The 22,344-nt window shown below is 43.0% G+C and overlaps 1 protein-coding gene across 7 annotated transcripts in view; it reads left to right on the forward strand.

The window, feature by feature from the left end:
* NT5C2 (5'-nucleotidase, cytosolic II) overlaps positions 1 to 22,344 on the forward strand; it is a 63,347-nt gene that overhangs the window by 30,876 nt on the left and 10,127 nt on the right. For 6 of the 7 annotated variants that reach the window (XM_056351464.1, XM_056351467.1, XM_056351470.1 and 3 more), the window contains 5 exons: positions 1,048 to 1,121; positions 17,981 to 18,098; positions 19,486 to 19,581; positions 21,081 to 21,172; positions 21,375 to 21,432. In XM_056351464.1, coding sequence (XP_056207439.1) covers positions 1,048 to 1,121; positions 17,981 to 18,098; positions 19,486 to 19,581; positions 21,081 to 21,172; positions 21,375 to 21,432 — 438 coding nt within the window. Of the gene's footprint in view, positions 1 to 1,047; positions 1,122 to 13,966; positions 14,027 to 17,980; positions 18,099 to 19,485; positions 19,582 to 21,080; positions 21,173 to 21,374; positions 21,433 to 22,344 lie in introns of those variants that run through there. The other variant, XM_056351471.1, reaches the window with a different exon arrangement.

The raw sequence follows: 22,344 nt of genomic DNA on the forward strand, positions 1-22,344 counted from the left end.
CGATTTTGTCTCGGCATCACAGCTTGTGCAGTACATGGGATTTCTGTCCAAGATGCGTGTTGAGGAGCTCAGCTTCCATCCTGCAGCTGAGTTGTGATTCTCGTTCTTAAAGTTAGATAAGACAGACAGCAGAGAGAAGTCTTGTTGAATTACAGATCTGCTATATGGTTTAAAGTTCTGGAGAAACATAAGCAGCTTAGTTACTGTGGTAGTTGGAACAGGAAGCAAGAAAAGCTTTTGTTGTATTCTCTGACCTATTTCTTTACCATGTTATTTACTTGAACTAAATTGAATACGGTGTATTAAAATGTTGTCATAAAAAGGGCCTGGAAGTATTCAGCTTAGATTCTCATTGCAATAGGCACTAATAGTAAAAGTGGAATTTAACAAGTAGCAGTTTTGTCAGGGAGTTGCAGGGGACTTATAATTAAGAAGAAAATTTTTCACAATAGAAATAGCATATTCTTGTGGATGAAAATTTATCTCAGGCGCTGTTTTTCAGAGCTCTGTTAAATGTTTTTTAATGTTGTTGGTGCAAATACAGAAATGGATCTGCATAAGTTTGCTTGCAATTTCCAGACATAGTTCCAAAGAGGGCTCAAATGCTGTGAGTTTTTTCACAGAAATGTTATTTTTCTTTCCTTGTTGCCTCTTTGTAATAATTTGTTTTAATCAAGCAAATTGTATTGCTTCCTGTCCTCTGCTTTCAGTTTCCTTTCACTTGAGCTCTGAATTTTGCTTCAGGAGATTTTGCGCTTCTATTCTTAGGAATTTTTGCAGGTCACATGCAAAGCCGTGTGTGTGTGTGCATGCATGCGTGCATGTCTTTAGACAGCATACCAATAATTAGAACAACCCTGCAAAGTCATGGCTTTGCTTCAGGAGAACTCACAGCAAAAAATGAAACTTGCCTCTGTTTTCAGGTATATTTTCTGATGTTGACCTAAGAGAGCCAGACATCCTGACAGCTGGCAGAATGTTTTGGTTTAAAAAGTGATTATTTTGAAAATGCTCATACCCATGGCTTTATTCCTTCTCTTTTTACAGGGTCTTTGTAAATAGAAGTTTAGCCATGGAAAAGATAAAGTGCTTTGGTTTTGATATGGATTATACGCTTGCTGGTGAGTATCTTAATTTTTTTTGTCATTGATTTAGTTTGGAATATTGCCTCTTCTTGAGCGAAAACCAGTTATTGGTTGGGCTGCTTCAGTTAGCAGGTGCTTCTTCTATTAGCAAATATATAATTCACTATTAATTGAACTTTCATTTTAGGTGTTTGCCTTAAATTTGTTATGTGCAAGCTGTATTTGGTCACAAGTTGTGTTGTAGTACAGTTTGAAGTGATTATGGCTGTCAAGGAAACCAAAGCTTAATAAGTCTAATTGCTTCCTGAGATCCCACTATATTTTGATATTGCCCCTGCAAGCCTGGCTTTGAATAACAAGGTGATTTCTCTTATCCTTGGTGCATATGGCAGGCTACATCTTTAGCCAGCCGGTTCTCCTCTGTCCTGGCAGGGTCAGAACAGGTTTTCCTCTTTTCTCTTCTCCTTTGGCCACATTAGTGACTTGTTTTGAGAAGAGGCAAGGCAGGGGGAGTGTCTTGCGTCAGCTGAACAAGTTATTTTAGAAAGCTTTGCGCATTCCTTATGGCAGATAGCCTTTGGGAAGTTGCATAAGACCTTTTAGTTTCATGAAATTTTTTGCGTGACTTCTCCATCTTTCAAATACAGAACAGGTAAGTTCTCTGAGGCTTTTGATGAAGGGAGGAGATAAAGTTACTGTTTTCTGCATAATCAGATTTGCATGATGTTATGTATTTTAAGGAAGGAAGAGATAAAAAGCCCACTTCCACTTTCTTAGGTTATAGTATCACACAGGCTGTAACTGAGGATGTCATGGACAATCCTGCCTTCTTTCTCATTACCACTTCCAAGATTGCAGATAAGAAGTTACTATCACCCTTGATATTTCAATTTAGAATTGTGAATATAAACTGAGAAAATGTGAGGTAGAGCGTCAGGGTTACCTAATAATAGGTTAATGCAGTATGTCGACTATGGTCATCTAGTTACTGTGTTTACTGAGAAGGAATGAGAGATGAGTAATATGGCTAGAGGCAGTGTGAGGGTCACAGGAGCCACGGTCAGTGGCTGAGCAAAGGGCAGGAAGGTTTCCATGTGCTCAAGGTTCAACACGATGCTGCAAGGAGTAGTTCTGGAGGCTGTGGCAGGTAATTGCAGTTTGTATTTAGATCACTTGCTTTTGTTCTTTCAAGCAGTTACCCATGAAAGCAGTAGTTATGTATAAAAGGTTTAGTTATTCAGCACCTCATTTATACCTCTGTTTAAAGTTCCTGCCACTTTTTAAGTCATGGAGTGTATTGTTGTTAAGCTGTCCTGGATCTGACTCCAGGCACGTGCTTTCAGTGTTTGTGTTTCCCAGCTGTGACAGCCTTGTGGCATTGCCTTTAAGGAGTGCAAAACAGTTGTTCAAGAACAAATGCTTAAAAGAAAAAAAAAACTTCTAAGTTTCACTTCTGTAATGGAAAAACAACTTCTGTGCCTTTTGCAAACTGGCAGCATTTCCCAAGGACTCAGTTGATCCCAGTGGGACTGGCATGGAGCATGAAGCATGTTGCTAACTTTCATCCTGACAGAAGGAGAGCTTCAGCACTATCCTCACTTCTACGACTGTTCATTTTACTCAAGTGTTGCTTGTTCCTGTAAACACAGAGCAAATGTGTTGTTATCCACAAAATGTTACTTGGTTGATGAGAGGAAAAAATGTGAATGTTACAAGCATTCTAAAACAATACCCAGGGACATAGAAACCTAGGGATTCCAAGGCTGGAAGATCACAGTGCAACAGTTAAGCAGTCAGGGTCGGTACATTCAGGGGAGTTGAGTGATAGGGTATGGTGCAGAAAAAGAAATAGGATGTGGTCCGAGCAGAAAACTGGAAATCTGGACTGCTCTGGAGTAAGCTGCTGTCCTATGACTTCCTCTGTGGTACAACAGAGATAATACTTGCAGATCATTTTACAAGGAGCTGTGAGAATGTAATTAGGTTGGAAAGCCTTTTGCAGATGAAAACCATTATGCCTGGTAAGTACTATTTTCCTTTCTTTTCACTTGACTGGCAAATTAACATACAAAATTCCCTGTTTGTCTTCCTCTGTCTCAGAGTCATCCTTTCTTTTCCGTGTGTGCTTTTCTTATCTGACCATTATTTGCTATATATAACTGTTGCACACAAGAAAAATTACTTATTTGTTGCAGGGGCTTTAAAGAGTGTAGTGTTAGAATATGATTATAATAAATTAATCTGAAATTATAATAAAGTGAGGCAAGTGAAGTGTTACATTAGTATGTTGTATTGCATTCATTAGACCCTGTTGTGTTTTCTTTCTTGGCATGTTATCTCTTATACACCTTTTCACATGGACATGGACATGCTACTGTCTAGATTAAAAAAGAAAAAACAATGTAAAAAGCTATTTTATCTGTATTTTAACATCTGGAAATGGCATCTGCATACCAGATGGCGCATGCTGAGCAGAAGCCTTTTGGACACCATTCAAGACATTTAAATAGACCAAGGAAGAAGAACAGAAGCGTATCCAGTGTCATCAGCTCCTCATCTAGTTTTCTGCATTTGTACTTTCAGATATCGCTAAGTCACTTTTCTGTAAAGTTGTTTAAAAATATCCCAAGCACAATCTTCACAGTTAATGATTGAAAGCAGTCAGAGCCATTGACTCTGCCAAAAACTACATGCCAGATCCTTTTCCCACTCTCTGTTGTGAACTTTCACATCAGAAATAAACTGATGACATTCATCCCATAGCTGACAGTCATACGCTTTGACATGTCAAAAGAATTATTATTATTTTGGGACACCCTGAATTACTGTCTTGTGAAGAGGAGGCTGCGGTGTCAGTAAAAGAAAACACATTGTCACATTGTCCAGTACCTAAGGGGGGCCTACAAGAAAGCTGGAGGCGGACTTTTTACAAGGGCGTGTAGCAGCAGGACAAGGGAGGGTGGCTTTAAACTGAAAGAGGGCGGATATAAATTAGGTATTAGGAAGAAATTTTTTACTGTGAAAGTGGTGAGTCACTGGAACAGGTTGCCCAGAGAAGCTGTGGATGCTCCCTCCCGGGAGGTGTTCAGGGCCAGGTTGGATGGGGCTTTGGGCAACCTGGTCTAGTAGAAGGTGTCCCTGCCCGTGGCAGGGCACTGGAACTAGATGATCTTTAAGGCCCCTTCCAACCCAAATCATTCTATGATTCTGTCATTCTTCTCTCTTTGTTCTTCCCCAATCAGTGGCCACTGGCAGCACCGTAAGTCTTGCTTAGGAAGTTGTTGAGTACCAAAGAAGTCAGAATCACTTGACTTACTTTGAACTTCAGAAGTTTGAAACAGTTTTGGTTTTGTACTTTATGAGTTTAAGGACACAAACCTACTTCCAGTAACACTGTTTTCTGTCTAGAATAATCTAATTTTGGTAGGGACATGGCATTATAATTTTTAAGTATATTGTAACGGGTACTACACATATTCTGCAGTGATCATGTGTTCTACTACTAGCATGACTCAGAATGTCAGCTTGCCAACTGACAGCAGTTTTAGTATCATCGTGTTACATTGTACGTAAAATATGATTTCATGCGTTGTTTTGTAGGGTAGTATTTCTTAGCCTTATTAAATTAAAGGACCACAACTTAAAATTGAAAACAATCAAGGCTGTCTGATATAGCATTGCCACAGTAATTTTGTTTGTTTTCAAGTCAAAATTACGTTACATTTTGAATTCTTTTTAATAACTTCTATGTTTTCTCATTCCTTGCATAGGGTTTGTCTCTTTCCTTGCATAGGGTTGAGAAATACTGTTAATGGGTGGGTTGGGCAAACAAAGTCTTGAAGAAAAGAGCCAGAAGGCTTTTGCCTCCTCTTCTGAAAAATTATGGACATTAAATTGCTGAATTCATAACCGCTGTGATTACAGCTGGAATTAATTTGACTGCTGGGAGCTCAAAATAAAATGAAAGCAAATTGAAATAACTCTCACAGGTTTTAGATTCCTTGTTTTTCCATAAAAGGTTGCTGTTGCATCCTCATGGAGTTAATAAGATCTACATGTATAGAAACTCCCAAGTCTCACTAGGTTTATGTGCTGGATACACTAATCCTGGAGGCTCAAAAATCTGTATTGTATATGAAACTGACTGTCCCCTTCCTGTTCAGTCTTTTTGGTTTGCTTGTGTTAGTGAATCACATTTAATACATAAAAAAATGGGGTTGTTTTAAGCTAGGTGTTCCTGGGAGGAAAGTTGAAGGAGCAGGAAGAAAGCAGTGTTTGACTGTGGTTTGTGTGCTTAGTTAAAGAGTCGCTGCTTGAAATCTTGGATGGCTTGACCCAAGTGGGATCCATCATCTGTTTCAGCCCTTGCTGTTAGCAGAGGTTAAGACAAGTTCCTGTGATGTTACGCAGCCATCACCCCAGCAACCCTTCATTCTCTGCCACTGACCTTGCTGCCTGCCAGCCAAGAAGCAAGGCCCATGCCGATTCCCAGAGGTTCCCTTGCTCCTTGGAAAGCAACGGTGTTACACCAGGATCTGCAAATAGCTGTGAAGGGCTGCGATTGCTGTTAGGGCAGAACTGAGAATTTTTGCAAAGTTCCTCTTCGAATCCTTAAGTTAGAGATTTGAGAGTCCTTTTGTAGTGCATTTTTGTTTGCTAACTAGTAGTTTCTTTTATTATCTGAATGATTCATCTCTGCTTATTCATCCTGACCGGCTAGAAGACCAATTGTCAGTAACAATTCTGATCTGCCTTCCTGTTTTACTAGTACTTTCAAAACAGCCCATGCTTTGGTCAAGGAGAATGTTGCATGTAATCCAAAAGATTCACAACCTTCTCTGTTTTGTGTTTACTGCAAACTGTAGGAAGAAAGACGAAGGTATATCGGTAGAATCTTCACTGCAACACTCACCTGAGATTAGGAGTTGGTGAGGCTAGCTGGAAATGCAGCAGAGAAATTGGTTTCATGCAGCATTTTATTTGGCTACTTCCTTCTCCATGTGAGCCACACTTGTAATTAGTAGGTCTGGATCCAAGTAATGCAGGAGGCCTTGGCATTACTAGGTCTTAAATGGGACAGGTTGCACAATGAGGTGATGGATAGATGTCCCTTGACAGCAGCAGGGCTAAAGCAGTGGGGCACTCAAACTGGCAGTAATTTCACACTGGGCCATTGGCAGATGGAGAGGGAATTAGTAAGAATTACAAACTCAATTGTGCTTGAAAAGATTCCTCTGTGACTACCCTCCTTCTCCAAAAGTTACGGCATTGTTGAAAGTTTTCTATCTCTGCGCTAGATAAGATGTAATGCCAGTAGGCAGGATGCTTTCATTTGGAATGCTTTTCCTGTACTTAAATCACTGCTGCTTTCATGTTCTTCAGAAATCAATAATGAAATTATCCTTGGCTGCTGAAAACTGTTTCAATAAAAGAAAAGGGGAAATGAGGCTTGAAAAATACTGGTTTTGTTGTGTGCAAATGTGATTAATACAACATAATCTGATTGGAATATAGCTTGTGTCCTGGAAACATTGCCAACTTAATGCCAAGATTTGGTGCACTGCAAAGATTTTATTGCAAAATTGCTTATGCTTTCAACTGTAGCATTTCCCTTCTTGTTACATGGGAAGAGACACAGGAAAGACAGCTTTAGCCTTTCCCAGCTTGCTCCAAAGTGCAACATGCGTAAACAGGTTTTGCCCCTTCCTCAAGTAGGTCTTTGTGTCTAAGCCATCCCTGCAGTTTGGAGGAGAGGGAGATTTTTCACACCCACATTTTATTTTTGAAATTTTTTTTTTTACCTGTTGACTGTGGAAAAAATGCACTCAGCCAGAAGGCAGGATTGGCTTGTTGCTGCCTATGATCTGGGAGGAAACGTGGCAGCTGAATTGAGGACTTGTTCTTCAGTTGCTCTAGTATTTTTACTGCAGCTGAGTTGTACCGGTTTTCTGTGCTTTGTTTTCCACAACTGAGAGATGGGACTAAGGAATTTGTACCTTGTATAAAAAAATTCTGGATTGCACAGATGAAGTATAAACATGGGAGTTTTATACATGAAAGATTGAACCGAATACTTTAAGGAGCTGCTGAGCTTTGTAACATAAGCAACTACAAAGAAACAGTTGTTCTTTGTTCAGATACTGTTATTGTCGGTTTATAGGTACTGGGCTCTGATACAAATGTTCTAACAAGGCTCTCCTGCTTAGATTAAAGGTTTGTCTTTAGTTTCATCATGATGTGAGGGCTACAGGCTTTGAGGCTCCTTTGGGGAGCAGTTTTGCTTCGTCTTGGTTCTGTGGATAATATAATTCTTTGTGTCATACAGAAATAGAATGGTGGCTAGAGAAAGGAATCTGTAGATGTGACAACAGTAGCCTTCAAACTGTCCCAACAAAAAATGAGAGATGCCTTGACTATGGCACATCTGCTGTCTGCGTTTTCACATTTGCATGTTTCCAGTTCAGCAGGTGCAGATTTTGCAGATTTCAGAGGCTGGTTTAGCCATTAGTGTTTTAAAGCTAAAGGCAGATGGAGAAGCTAAATTGTTCCTAATATGCTCTGAGCAAGGTGTTTTTTCAAATACCAGTGCAGTGCTTGAGTGGGTATTGTCCCAGCTCTGTGTTGCTGCTCTTCGGGAGCTTGACCATTTAAAGCTGTGTAATGAGCAAACTGAGGTCTGGAGCTGTGGGATCTCACACGCTGGCATTGGGAATGAGGAGTGGAGAAAGCATGTGTTGCTTGCTCCCTCCCAGTAAATCACCAACTGACAAACTGCTAATCTGCTGTCTGTGGATTCCTGAAGAATCAGCGTTAGACAGAAGCTGCTGAAAGAACAAGGCTTCACAGTGTAAGGAAAGTTTCAGAAGCTGCTACATTCTGTTTTCTTGCTCTTAAAAACATGAGAATACAGCAAGCTGGGTCAGCAGGCTGTCGGTGTACTGCCAGAAATGGAAGTATGGAGGTATTTTTCACTCTAATAGACCCCCTTATCTAGTAATCTTAATAACCACAACAGAAGTACTATTAAGTTGCAAATGCCCTTGTGATGACACAAACAGCTTACTCTGTAGGAGGAACCAGAGCTGAGAGTACAGAAGGCTTTAACTGTGAGATCACATGTGTGCTATTGCTTTGTGAATGCCTTATTTTAGCACACTACAGAAAAACTTATGTATGTGGCTTATCGACAGCGTGGGCACTTGTGCTACATATAAGCCCAGGATTACACTGTTAAACAAATGTGTAGCTTTTGAGGCTCACTTTCTTACGCAAATACGGAGAGAAATAAGAAGCTGGATCTGTTTGGACACTGATACACCTGAACAATGCCTTAGATATAGTGTATAAATAGCTACCACACCTTTAAGTAATTTCCTTTTTATTTCTAGATGCTAGCAAATTATGTTTGAACACGAAGCTCATGCGATCATTCTTCCCTGTTCAGGAGTCTTCATTGAAGAACTAAGCCCATACTTTGGCACACTAGTTTGTTTCCATGGAAATGCAGGGATATTTTCAATATGGGATTATGACTCCCAGTGGGCTGTATCTGAGAGGGGTAACTTGTGAAGGCCACTTGTTAAGCACAAAAAAAAAGATTCTTTTGTCGGGGAAACCATAAAATACTCCCATAAAAGAACAGGTGACTATGTAGTCATCTTCAAAATACTATTCCAGTGCAAAGGAATGTTATGCCAACTGTTAAAAAAGACAAACTGAAGTTTCCTTGAAATGCAGAGTCCGTCTGAATTGCTTCTCTCAACATGCAAAATGTGACCTCAGTGCTGCTGTTGTTACCTCAAGCCATGCATTTTTATTCAGCAGAAGAAATCTTTCCAACACTAAGCTCTTGTTTTGCCAGTCTCTGAGGCATATCCAAACAGCCCAAATCTTTGTTACATCAAAGGCAAACAAAGTGCAGCAGCAGAAAGCTAAAAATATCTGGAATATACCAATGAGAGCACTAATAAGCCTGCTTTGGGAAGAGTTAAAGCTGATGATACTTGACAACTTGTTTTTAAAACAAGTAGAAGTGCAGCGCTAAAACCAACCTGAAGTGTAGACCCAGCAGTTCAGAGCCAAGCTGAACATAACAATCCTGTGTCAGTCCTTGAGGCAACAACAAATCCTGTCTTTACAGATCCTTTTAGCATGCAGAGTGGGAGAATAGGAGCTGATACGGTTCCAGGTTAGAGGTTTTAGAGCTGAAAGCTGTGCTGTGTACTTGGGGATGTTTGCAGGAGTATTAGAGGTAAGGAATTTTCCATTGGTCTCGGGCTGCAGAGTGGATGCATAGCTGCTTTATGGGCACTGCTGCAGCTGGGGACTGCAAAGCCTTTGTGCTTCTCTGTAGGTTTCCACTCAGAACCCTGTGTTAGACATTGACAGAAAAGGGTGCTGGGGAGCCACTGAAGCTCAGATCCAAAAGATTCAACCCTCTGATGATTAGTGAGTCTTGCCTTAACTCTTGTTAGCAGATTTGCTGTCAAAAACTAGCAGATTTGCTGTCAAAAACATTGGTGGCCACGAGAGGCTTGGTGCAAGATCTGGCTGTTCATGCACAGCAGAGCAGCTTGTGTGTTAAGCATATGAAAGTATCCTGGGATGCACCTGGAGCCTTTCTCAAGATCTTGTTTGTTGATCAGGACAAAGACATAATTTCTAGTGACATAGGAAAGGTACATTAAATATTGAAGTGTGCTTAAAGCTCAGCTTTGTCATACTGCACAGAAAACTTAGTGTTTGAAAAGGTTTCTTTGGGTAAATGAAAATTATGATCAATATGGCAGCAGTTTCTTCTTATTTCAGGTTGAAAAATGCAAAGAAATGAAATATACTGTTGCTATCCGTTTTGTTTGTTTGGGTACTATGAAAACTCAATTTAAGTATAGGCTGAAATACTACAATTCTACTTTGCATAATACAGTACGTTTTTATTTATGGTCTAGTGGTTAAAATCAAAACCCAAGAGTCAAGAGGGCTGGGGTCTGTTCCTGGCTGTTTTTCAGCTTGTTTTGAACACAGACAAATCCTTTATGGTCACAGTTCAGCTAAGTCCATCATCAACAAATGGCAAGTTAGTGATTCACTGCGTTCCTAATTGAAAACATATGAGTTGTCCCATGGGTTTTGTTTGGGATTTCACGTTTACCACTTTGTCAGTTTGTTTACAGGCACTGAGCTCCCAGGTCAGCGCAGCACAAACGTGCACGACTCCATTGCCCTGCATACAGGGAGCCACGTGTTCATGTGGGCAGAGATGAACTGAAAACAGTGCTGTACACAACAGGGCTTTGAACAGGAGTGTCCATTTTTCTCTTTCTGTCTGGTGAGGATGCTATAAAGTGAAATGACTGCAGCGGCTATGGCAGAAGTTGAGGTAACAGTTGATGGGTCTTCGGAAAGAGAAACGCAAGGCAAGGGAGCTGGAGGTTTGTGCTTATCTCTGCTCCTGGGATTGCCAAGCCAGCCAAGTATGCTTGTACAGAGGCTCCCACAGTACAGGTACCTCTGCAGGGTTTCCAGTTATTATGGAAAAGAAAATCCTCTGCCATGTTTCCAGGGGAAAATGTGCAAGCCAGGAGTGACTCTGGGCTCCTGTCAGACCTGAGCAGTCTGACTCTGCCGTCAAAACCAAAGGGAAGCTAACACTCAGGTGGGAACTTAAATGTAGCATTTCAGATTCCTTTTTGTGCAATTAATGCATTAGTTTAACAGAGCAGCATAGCTTGAAACATAGCTATTTCCTTTTCATTACATTTCAATGACGGTGCCTGACAATACCTCCCCTGGTTAGAAAAGACCCTGTAACGTGGAAGATGAAGTCATTAGTATTCTAGACCATAAATCCTCTTCTTTTCTAATTATATATGAAAACTGTCATTGCTCTGTAATGGGTTATGAAGATAATAGATAACTTGAAAGGAGGGTCAGTATGTAGAGAGGTCAGATAGCATTCTTCACTACCTGGTTACTTCTGGGAATCATCAGACCTCTGGCCCTACAGCTGAGCCAAATGTTCCTTAAGCTGTAGGTGTGTGAAATGCCTGCCCATCACTTACTAATATGTTTAATTCATATTGTTGCTTCAGTGGGGTTTATTGTTTAATTAAGTCCAGTGTCCCAAACACCTCCAGGACTCACTCGTTCCCTCTGGATTCTCAGCTGGAGTTGCAGGTCGGGTGATCAGAAGTGCCAGGGAATGAGTATTTGGTGCTTGTGTGAAATAGTTAGTGGTCTGGTTGGTCATGGAGGAGTGACTGTCACAGAGATCCTGGTGGTAGCTGGCCCAAATGCCCAGCTTTGGGACTACACACAGTTGACAGAATGGAAAGCTCCAGGAACAGATCTAGCCTATTTTGGGACATTAGTCTAGGGTCTCCTTTGATAGACATTGCTGAGGCAGGATACCTAGGTACTTGTACTGTTACGGGGGATGGGGTTGTAAATGGGGATCTTGGTCCTCAAGGCTTTAACTAAACACGTTTCATCAGCACGACATCGATACACATGTATTTCTAATACATACTTCCATTATTTATTTATGGTGCAATTCAGAGCAGCACTTTGATCCTGCTCTTCAAGTCAGGTTTGTGTAATTTCAGAAATGTATTTGCACAAGCTTAATTATGCATGTTGTGCCTGAGACGTGTATCAATCTGGATACTGGCTACCCACCTGTCCACGTATGTCCCTAACTGCCTGATTTGCATGCCTTACTCACTGGGGAATAAGCAGCAACTGAAATAACCTGTTTCTAGTTATTTGACTTTCATTTCTTCAAGACTTAGCACAAAGTAATTGGGCTGCATTTCCTGTGCTTCAGAGGAAAGGCTAAACCCCTTGCATTATCTGTCCACCTTTTGGCTTATCTGTCTTTGTGTGACCTCTGGAGAACTCAGATAGTGGGTAAAATTTCTGAAGACTGAGTGTTTGTTAAAGGTTTCTGCAAGCCTTTGGAGGAGGTCATCACCTCTAGTTTTAGAAATACTGATCTTATCTGAACACCCGAAAGTCAAAAGCCAATTAGTTTCATCTGTCAACCAAAACTGTGTGGGGAGGCAGGTGTTTCAGTTCCCAAGAGACGCAGTGGCCCGGGCCAAGGACGGGGAAGCCCACTGCACGGACAGTGCTCTCAGCACCTGCCTGGGGAAGGAGCTGAGCCGGTATGTACCCAAAGGATCAGAGCCGGCGATGCACCAGCTGCAGAAAGCAGCTGCTCCTGTGAAGTCCCCTGCCAGTGTGGGGGTGTTTCTGGGGGCACTGCAAGCACCTTTCCCGGGGCTGCTCTCAGCTTCCAGCTGGGAGGGAAAGCAGGTGAGGAGTTGGCTGATGGAAGGGATGAAACTCCTTCAGGAGGTGCTAGGATGTCATAGGAGAGCACACTGGCCAGAGAGTGACAGATGGGGAAACACTGGAGGCAGGGATGAATGAGACTTAGGTCCTTGTAGTAGTCCTCGCTCTGCCTCTCCCCCGAGGAACCGTTCACTCTGTGGGCTGCTTGCAGCAACCTCCCAAGCTCATCTTTCCCTTCCTAAAGCAGGGTGCTGGCCATGGGGAGCTGCTTCCTCAAAGCTGCCTCAGTGGCGTGAGAAATCAGGGTGTTGTCACTGTTCTGCATTCGGGGCTTTTACAACACCAGATCTGTAGTGGCTGGAAATAAAGCGGCTGGGCAGGACTGGCTTGCAGGTGTGCAGTTTGAGATGGCAGGTATGTCTCACAGAAGTGACATGGCTGAAGCAGCACAAAAAGGAGTGGGTATTGCAGCTTCAGCTCCTGCTTCTCTCCTGTGATCAGTGACTAGCTTGTAAGTGTCCCCAAGCCCTGAAACAAACCGTGTTACATCCTCAGTGAGAAGCTACCCTGCCTGAATTTGAAATCTTGTGTGTGTGGAGGAACAAGGAAAGAAATGGACAGCCCTTGAAGGGCTTTCTCCTCCCCACAGCTTAAACAGCCATCACTGGCAGTACAGTCTTCCTTAGCTATTCATTTTGAAACAAAACAGACTTCAAACATTCATTTCAGAGAAGCCTTCCAGGAGGCCTGCATACTTCTGTGGGTCCTTTTTGCAACATCATTCCAACTCATTCAGCTTTGTATTTAGTGCAAATTGGATCTCAAAGCTACTCTTGATTACTCTGTGCATACCTGTAAATTGCAGAATAGGTCTGGTCATCTTACTGTGTGTGCTTTGCAAACCAGTGCACTGCAACGTGATGCAGCACTGTGTGCAGCTTTGATACTGTCCTGCAAGACTTATTTATTCCTCAATGTTATGCACATAAAAAGCCCAAGTGTGTGTTAAAGTATACAATTAAATTTAGACGTGCTAATGTCAGAGTGATCTGGTGTGCGAGGCTCTCACTGGGAGCACCTTCAGATGTAGGGCAAAATTCTCTTCTCAGATTCCCAGAGTAGCTCCTGACTCGGTCTCCTGAGTCTCCTGCTCTGACCTGTACAGGCGTTTTGTGGTGTGAAAGAAAGCGAGCTCCCTGAAACAAGTAATCTGTCACCAACTAAGGCATGGACAATAATAACAAAGCCCCAAAAAGAGCATGAGACCCTTTCTTGAACCAGTTGCTCTGCATCTGTGAGAAGCTCAAAGGTTTTGTGTCACTTGGACAATGTGCTTGTAGCCTCTTCCTTCTAATTATCACTGAGCTAATGATCTAAGACTGCTTTGTGGATATGAGGACAGAATTTTGCCTGCAGAATGCACAATTACCTACTGTGCCTTCTCTATAAATCAGTTATAAGTGTATTTGGAATAGCTGCCAGGCCAACTTCTGAGCTTACCAGAGGACAGAGCTCCAGGAGATACAGTCCCACATGACACAGAGCTGTTGCAGTTTTAAAATCAGTCTGATTTTTTTCTTTAACAGGAGAGCCCAGTGTAACTCCGTCAAGACTGGAGTGACACTCTGAATCTGCATCTGCCTCATGTGAGTTAAAATCCTGGCAGCAGCATTTTGCATAAGCTGGAGCCTCTGTAGAGATATTATTTTTTTTTCTTTCTTTTCCCCCCCTCCCCCCCCTTTTCAGGAAGGCTATAAAATTGTTACTGTATGTGTCTTGGCAGCAAAGGTAAAACCAACAACACAAATGCATGAAAATTGCATACCTTACTGCACAACTGCTCATTCCAGGTCGGCTTCCCTCCTAGCACGTACTGTGTAAGGGACTCCTGCACTCATCACAGACCTGAAGGCTTGCAGCGTTCACTCCCAGGGTACTGCTTTTTAGCTTTCAATAGTATGATGTTAAGCCAAGTGATGGTATTAAGGGGAGGCTGAAATGCTGTCAGCTGGCTTCTGGGTTTTTTTTAAACCTTTGGTTGTTTTCTTTCCACCCTGGTTGCACAGTCCATAAGCACTGGGTGCCGATAGTCCTGTGCTGCTGAAGCATTTGCCTGTGTTGGAACATGAACTATTGAAATAACGTGGTCCTCTGAAGCTAGAGGCTTAGCATGGTGGCAGAGACATGGCCATCAAGTAGTAAGAAAGAGAAAAAGACATCAGAAGTTGTAGCCCGTGCTTTGGTTTTACTGTCATCCCATGTCCATTGGGCAAAGATGCTCTGAAAATGGATTCATGGCTCTGCCTCTTCACCTATCACAGAGTTGGGGATGCTTGAAGACTGGGCCCTTCTCGGCTAGGTGAAAGAGCTGAGCATGGGAGATGCTGCGTGGCAGATAGCTGAATTCATGGCATCGCCATGGCACACAAATCATCTCCAGTTGTGGTCTCAGCAACCAGGTCTGAGGGTGGGGGATGTTCCAGGGAAGTTTAAAACTATTTTTTCATCATGCAGCTGCAGAAAAAAATACTGATCTGTCCTCTCTACTCTTCCCCACACATGCCTGAAGTAATTAAGAGAGAGAGAGCAAACAGCCCTGAGTACGATATTGAAATACATTTTTTCATCTAGTGATGCATATAACTGGGGCATCTTCCCCGAACGTGCTGCCGTAGTTGCAGCAGTGTTTAGCCTGTTCATTCCTGATCCGAAGGAGGTGGATCGTTTGTTTGCCCAGAAGCTCATGTTACTGAAACAGGCATTTGCACAGCTTATGAGAAATGTCAGTGGGTTGTGGCTCATACCGATTGATGCAGCATGTGCTGTGGTGTAGGGATGCTGTCAAGGTGGGCTCAGTGAGCTATCTGTTTGCAGCTGTGTGTAGCTGTGTGTCTAATTAAAGGAAAGTTTATCCTGAACAGTAAGTATGATGGTGACTGGAGAATGTTTATTGTCCCTTTCCTGTTTCCAGGAGTGCAGTTTCCTGTGTCTCTGTTTAGTTTGTGTACCAAGGAGAAGGCTCTCATTTTCCAGATATTGTGGAGTGGTAGAAAAATAGGGAAGGGACCTCAGGCATGAATAAGCTAAGTGTGTAGTTTTATTCAAAGAAATTTCAAGGAAGCAAATTCTAGAGCTTGACAGATAAGGGAAATACACCCCCCACCCCCCCACCGCCCAAGAATCAATAGGATCATTCAGATTAATCCTGTTGCAGTATTGCCTCTGCAGAGACTTGAGATGATGAAGGCTGAGGTTGATTCCTGTTCTTCAGCCTTTTTCCTACTGGTGCTCCAGCTTGTTTGCTTAGACTTAGAGAGTTAAAAGGAGGTCTGTAGTGATAAATCTAAGACAGAGAGGCAAATGCAGAAAGGAAGAAACTGAGTGAAGGCATTTTGTGAGCAGCTGGCCATGTGTCCTGCTGCAGCCGTTCTCTGGTGGAGTTAACAAGATGTACAGGTTCTTTAACAGAAAGCCTTACAGTTTGCCTGGAAAGGTTCTGCTGGAGCTGCTGCTGAACCACTTCCGTTTGTCCAGAGGAGATGCCAGTGTGCTCCTTGAGATTCCTTGTGTCTGGGCAGCATCAGCATGGTTGGTTTGTTCAGAGAGAGCAGTGTTTTGTTGGAGAAATGTTTTGTTTAGGAGTGACGTTTTATGGATTTGTTGGAAACATGGTCAGATTCCCAGGAAGCTAATGGGGGGGAGTGCAGCAGCTTCATGGACAGAGCAGGGGACCAGGGGCTGCTTCACATAATGGGGAGCTTTGCAGTGCTTTCACCTTCTGAGAGTATGTGCAGATGTATTTATTACTGTTTTCTCTGGGAAGTGCCTTTACTGCCCTGCATTGCAGGAATTCCTTTTTCCAGATGATGCTCTGGTGTCACTCTCACAATGTTATTCATCACCTAACTGCCTTTTGCTCCCTCCAGCTCCAGCTCACTCCCCAGAATTGCCTTGTCAATCACCGCTTTCTTCATTAGCTGTAGTTTTTGACTGCTTATTCCTATCTATAGCTCAATCAGCCCTTGCTTTCCTAAAGGACAGAAAAGACTATGTGCACTGAATGTTGTATGATGTTGTTGATGTTTTCCATCGGTATAATAATGCTTGAAAGTTTTGACAACTGTTTCATTGATTTTAGTAATCTGTTTAAGAACATTACAGGTTTGTTTGTTATGTTTTTAATGGTGTTAGTTTGATGGGGAAAATTACCTCTTAGGATTCTGGTGCTTTTTAGGTTATTAGGTAATAGGGAACCTTCTGTCATGGTTACTGTGATCTGAGTCCTTTGACAGTCTTGTTTCTTCTATAGTCCCTGCCTTGTTAGTATTTTTGTAGTATTTCATAGATTTGTTTTCTCCTCTCAGACTCAGCTTCCGTATTTCACAGTGTATATATATATAGTGGTGATTACTTGGGCAGTATAGACAACATGTATTCATATATATTTGTGAGGTCCACAGATGTGCTAGATATCTCTTGGGAAATGTCTGCTAACGAGTTTGCTGTGTAACTTGCGCATTTTTGTGTTTTGCTCAGCTAAATTTGAAATATTCAGGTGTTTGAGACAGTTGGGCCCATTGAACCCATGGTAACCCTCATTGCAGTCAGGGGTTGTATTCGTCCCTGTTACATCTCAGGACCAATTTAAGACAGGAACATGCAGCAAATACAAACACACCATCAGAGAAACACAGTCATTTCCACCTGTTGTAGAAACACAGTGACTTCCTTTTAAATGCTAATTAAATGATCTGATTAAGCAGTAACATTTCCAGTAGATGGGAATGTCATTTGTAGGATGAAGACAGGCCTGATGGTAGGAATGACTTGGTTGAACAAGTCCATTTCTTTTGCATTGAGCTAAGATGTGTGTCGCAGATGAGCAGCTCCTCTGAAATGTGAGAACGGTAAGCTTGCTGAAAAGAGTAGCATTTTGATGCACAAGGGTAATAGCTAACGGATTTTTACAGTACCATATGGTATTATTAACAAACAAATCGCATGTTAACTTGACAGCTCTACCTTCAAGCTAACTTAGTGTGCAGCAAACATAAATACCCCCGAGATGAAATCTGGAGACAATACTAAGCTTTGGGATTGTATCCAGAACAGTAACAGTAGCACAGCAGCAATGATTTTCAGGCTTTCTAACCATGAATACATGTGTTCCCCAAATTTATTGGTTTCTTCATCAGCTTTGCAAAAACACAGGAAACCAGAACCCAATCCAAGCAGGTGGAACAGGGAGCGTTCATGCATCTGCCTAACAGGACTGCAGGGAGAGGAGCTGCAGTTTGAAATACATTTTTCCTGATGCAGAGAGCTGTGATAGACCAATGGATATTTCATCTGGTGCACTCTGCTGCTGAAACCTGAACTGCGGCTCCGCTCGGCTGCAGTCCTGGAGCATGAGCTAATTCCACTGTGGCTCTGGGCTGGGGGACCCAAGGCAGCGAAGGGCAGGAGCGAAGAAGCAAAGAAGGGAATGTGTGATGCGGAGGAGGGAGGAGGGCAAATTGGGTACATTACTTTTAACTGCCTTCTTGTTTAACCCCCTAGCTGTTTTCAAATTTTCTAACTGAAGTCTCATCTTGGTACAGTGTATAAATCCCCTGAATACGAATCTCTTGGATTTGACCTGACCGTAGAAAGATTAGTTTCCATTGGATACCCTCATGAGCTGCTCAATTTTGTGTATGATCCTGCATTCCCTACCAGGTAAATGACTAACAGATACCGACCCAGCCTGCTTGAGGTCTTGATTATTTGTTCTGTAAAGTTCATAGGCAACACGTGAGGCCAGGTTTGAGGAGTTGTGCCTGTGAAGCCTGGTGTTGACCACAGGTCATGGGGAAGGGAGCAGACTGCTCCAGTATGTGGAGGACCTTTGCACACATGAACACATGCCGGCAAAGAGGGAGTGTTCGAGAAAGGAGGCCTACTAAAAACATGGTCCAAAAATAATCTTTCAAAGCAAAGAAAGCAGAGACACAATTGGATTGGGTGTTAAATCACAGTTAAGGGGAGAATGAGCCATTGCTGTCCATGAGACTGCTAGAATGTCTCAGAACATTTTTCATTAATGATTTTAATTTGTAGTGTCCTGGTGCATAAGACATCCAGAAAATCAAGGTGACAGTAAACAACACTAAAAGTGAGACCAACCCAATTCACTTGTCTAGAAGCCAAAAATAAAGCTAATGGTGCAAAGTTACTGAATTCTTACATTTTGTCTTTTGGTAGCAGAGGTAGAAAGGACATTGTGTGTTTTAAAGAAGGCTTTTGATCTGACTCTGCCTTTAAGTTGTTTCCAGTTGTGCCTTTGCTGGATTTTGCTTTTTTGACTCCTTTGGAGCTTCTTTACAAAAGTCTGGACCAGAAAGTCTGTTGGCTTGTTCCAGTTTTCAGTCTGGCAGCCTCCTTTCTTCCCTCTTCCCAGCATGTTTTACACCGAGACTGTTGCTGGGTGCCCCCATGCCCGTAACAAGACAGCAGCCCTTCACAAACCTGTGGTGAAGACTCCGTTAAATCCACTGCCTTTATCCCAGGGAGGGGACAGAAGGGATATCTCTGTGGGAAGGCTGCGTTCTCCAGATGCCAGCTACTATATAAGTGAGACAACATTTTGTTGGAGATGGAACTGGGAAATGTCCAAAGCGTTTTGTGCAATAGTTACATGCCCCATCTGGCTCTGTCTGTAACAGAGTGATGAAAAAGAGGGGAAAAATTCCTTTATCACACCTCACTCTTCCTTGCAGCCCAGCAGGGCTGTCAGGGAACCACAAACACAGGTGTTGGATTCATGACCCTGTGGAAGAGACCCATGTCTTCCCTGGTACGTGCACAGCTAAGCCTCTGCCGGTTCCATTTTCAAGACTAGAGAGAGCAGATCAGTGGTACCTTTCACCTGGCAGTGCAGGGCTCTTGTTCTCACCTGCAGCCAGGTAAAAGGGACAGCAGGGACCCTATCTGCATAATAACAGCAACTCTGTTCTGATGCCCCATGCCAAGAGAGCAAGCTGTTCTAGAACTGTTCTAACTGCCATTAAAATGGTCACCGCTTAATACGCTCACTTCTTCACATCTTAAATCACTTTCTTAACAGAGGCTTGGTGTTTGATACCCACTATGGAAACCTGTTGAAGGTTGATGCCTATGGGAACCTCCTAGTGTGTGCACATGGCTTTAATTTCCTCAGAGGGTGAGTGCTGACTCTTAGCTGTTGGGTTTTTTTACTTAATATGTTCTTTTTTGTCACTGATCCTTGGGACACCCATTGCATAATGAGTCACAGGGACTCCACTAACAGCAGATGCTGTATTGGTGTTCCAACAGCTCCAGGGTTGACTGGGGATGCATTGAGGGTCCCAGACACCGCAACAGCCCAGGGTGTTTATAGAGGAAAGGTCCATGTCAGCACAGGCACAGTGTGCTGGGAATAGAAGAAAGTGTGCTGTGGGGAGTGATAGGTGGGATGATCCAGGTGCTGTTGACCTGTCCTGGCACAGTTTAACATTAGCAGCTTGTCAGTTAAGACAAAGCCACTGTGTGAGGGCTGCTGGCAAAAGAGAGGACCCGTGCACTGAGAGACTGTTACTTCCACAGCCATTGCTAAGGAAGTTCAAGGGCCTGAGCTGCCTTGGGGAAGGAACAAGCTTGCTCTGCCCCTTAGTGTTTCTGACCTTTGAGGGTGTCAGAAGTGAGGCATTGCGTGCCATTTGCCGCAGCCTTCCCTGGCCACCTTTGCTCCAAACATGTCTTGGGCTCTCACTTGTGCTTGTTCTGGCCATCCTGGTGCATGGGTGTCCGCACGTGCCTGGCTGGAAGGTGATGGTGTGGTTGTGGAGACTGGTGGGTGCAGTCTTGTGCAGTGGTTGGATTCCATGATCTTAAATGTCTTTTCCGACTTAAGTGATTCAATGATTCTTGCCCCAGAGAAGGTGCTTTAGGAAGCAGAGGGGACCACAGTGCTACCTGCCTGCTGTGTCCCAGCAAATCCCCTCCTATTGCTGCTGTGAGGGCGGATGGATGGAAGGCAGTGCAGGCCAGCTCAGGGCCTCCAAGGCCGCAAGCCTTGTCATTGCAGGCCTGTAAGTCCTTGCGTCAGGAAGCCAAAATCTAGAAAAAGCCCTTATATATGCACTTCTTTGAGTCAGAGGTGATCTTCAGAAGCTCCAGAAATGAAGGAAACCAGAATAATTAAATGACTTTTAGTCATCACCACCCTGCTGATTAATTGCAGAGGGCCCCAGGCAAGCCTCCCGCCCGGACAGCACTCCCCTGCTGAAAGCTGCTCAGGGGAGTGTAAAGCAACACATGGAAAGTGGGGGAAAGTTTAAGATAAGCAAACAATGAAAGTGCAGATGATTTAAGGCATCCTAATAGCCAACGTCATAGGGCTTAAGGTCGAGCTGTGGACTCTCAACCACTCCATTTCCCTGTGTGGGCTCTGCTCAGTGTGCTGACTCAGCAGTGAGGGCTTTGTCCCCGGCTCCGCTGGAGCTAGCGCAGGGAAGGGAACTATGCCGCTGCATATAGTTTTGTTCTTGCGCTGCTAGTGCATGTGGGAAAGCTGGGTGTTGATTAAAGCACAACAGACTCTAGTTAATGGACCCTGCTACAACTGTATTTTGCAGGTCAGCATGTTTTATCCTTGTTGGTTTTTGTGGTTTCATTTTTCTCCACTTTATCTATTCTCAGGCCAGAAACACGGGATCAATATCCAAATAAATTTATCCAGAGGGATGACACAGATAGGTTTTACATTCTGAACACGTTATTCAATCTACCAGGTGAGTTTAATGTGAGCCAGCGCTTGCCTGTTTCTGTGCCTCTGCAGCCAGTAAAGCTTTGCTGATGTCATACTCTGCTTATCTGTTGGGTTTGAGGTTAATTTTTTTTTACATTAACCTTCTTCTTTTGGCTACAAGACCTAAAGTTAGCTGGCCATATGATGTTATCCTTGTTTTAAAATCTTGCCTTGTTTCTTTGCAGAGACCTACCTTTTGGCTTGCCTAGTGGATTTCTTTACTAACTGTGACCGGTACACTAGGTACGTATCCCCTCCAGTTCAAGGTGCTGATGGTGTAGTGAGATTGTTGTTATAAAGAGCAATACAGCACAGATGGAGCTGTTCTTTATATCAGTGGAGGCCCCTCAAGTGGTTTCAGTGGGGAAAAGTTCAGGCCTCTTACTCTGTTGACGTTACGAGAAGAATTTTGTGGTGACAAGATGATCTGTGTGTACAGCAGACGCTGGTTATGAGGGTTTCCTTCACAGGGTACATCAGTATCACCATACTGACTGACGCTGGTGTTTGGGCCGGCTTTTAAGACCACACACTTACTACAAGGTGATTAGTTACCAGACAGCTCATTTTGAGCCTGTGTCTGCTGGAGCAGTGTTTGAACTGGTAGCTGAAGGGCTAAATTTCCTCAGCCAGTTGCCACAAGTCCCTCATGTCATAATTGAGGACTTGTTCACTTAAAGGTGAAACGCTCAGGCACAGTGTAGTGTAAAAGGCTGTTTGTGCAGCATGAGTATTTACCTAGCTTTCAAATAGGTATAAGCATAAAAACAAGCTGCAGCTTGAACTGGCCAATGTGAATGCTGCTGTGGTGCTGACTCATGTGATGGGTCGTCTTTGCATATGATGTGAGTGGAAGGCAAAGGTTTAATGGGGCTTTACCTGAGAGCAGAGGAACTGTTTATGCTGACAATCCATCAGGTGAAGTATCCTTTCTCAGGAGAGGCGTGATGATTGCTGTCATAATAAATACAGCTCTTTTTAATCCTCCTTGATTTCTTCTGATGCAAACTCTCATGGGTGTCTCAAAGATCCCTCCACTGTATCTTGTAGAGGAAATTTCTCATGTTAACTCTTAACTGTTCAACACAGTAGTTGTTCCTTCTCTAAGCAGTGAGTATTACATTTAGTTTATTTCTGTGGCATCCCCCTTTTTTA

The sequence above is a fragment of the Falco biarmicus genome, chromosome 9 (assembly GCF_023638135.1).
Source record: "Falco biarmicus isolate bFalBia1 chromosome 9, bFalBia1.pri, whole genome shotgun sequence".
NCBI lineage: Eukaryota > Metazoa > Chordata > Aves > Falconiformes > Falconidae > Falco > Falco biarmicus.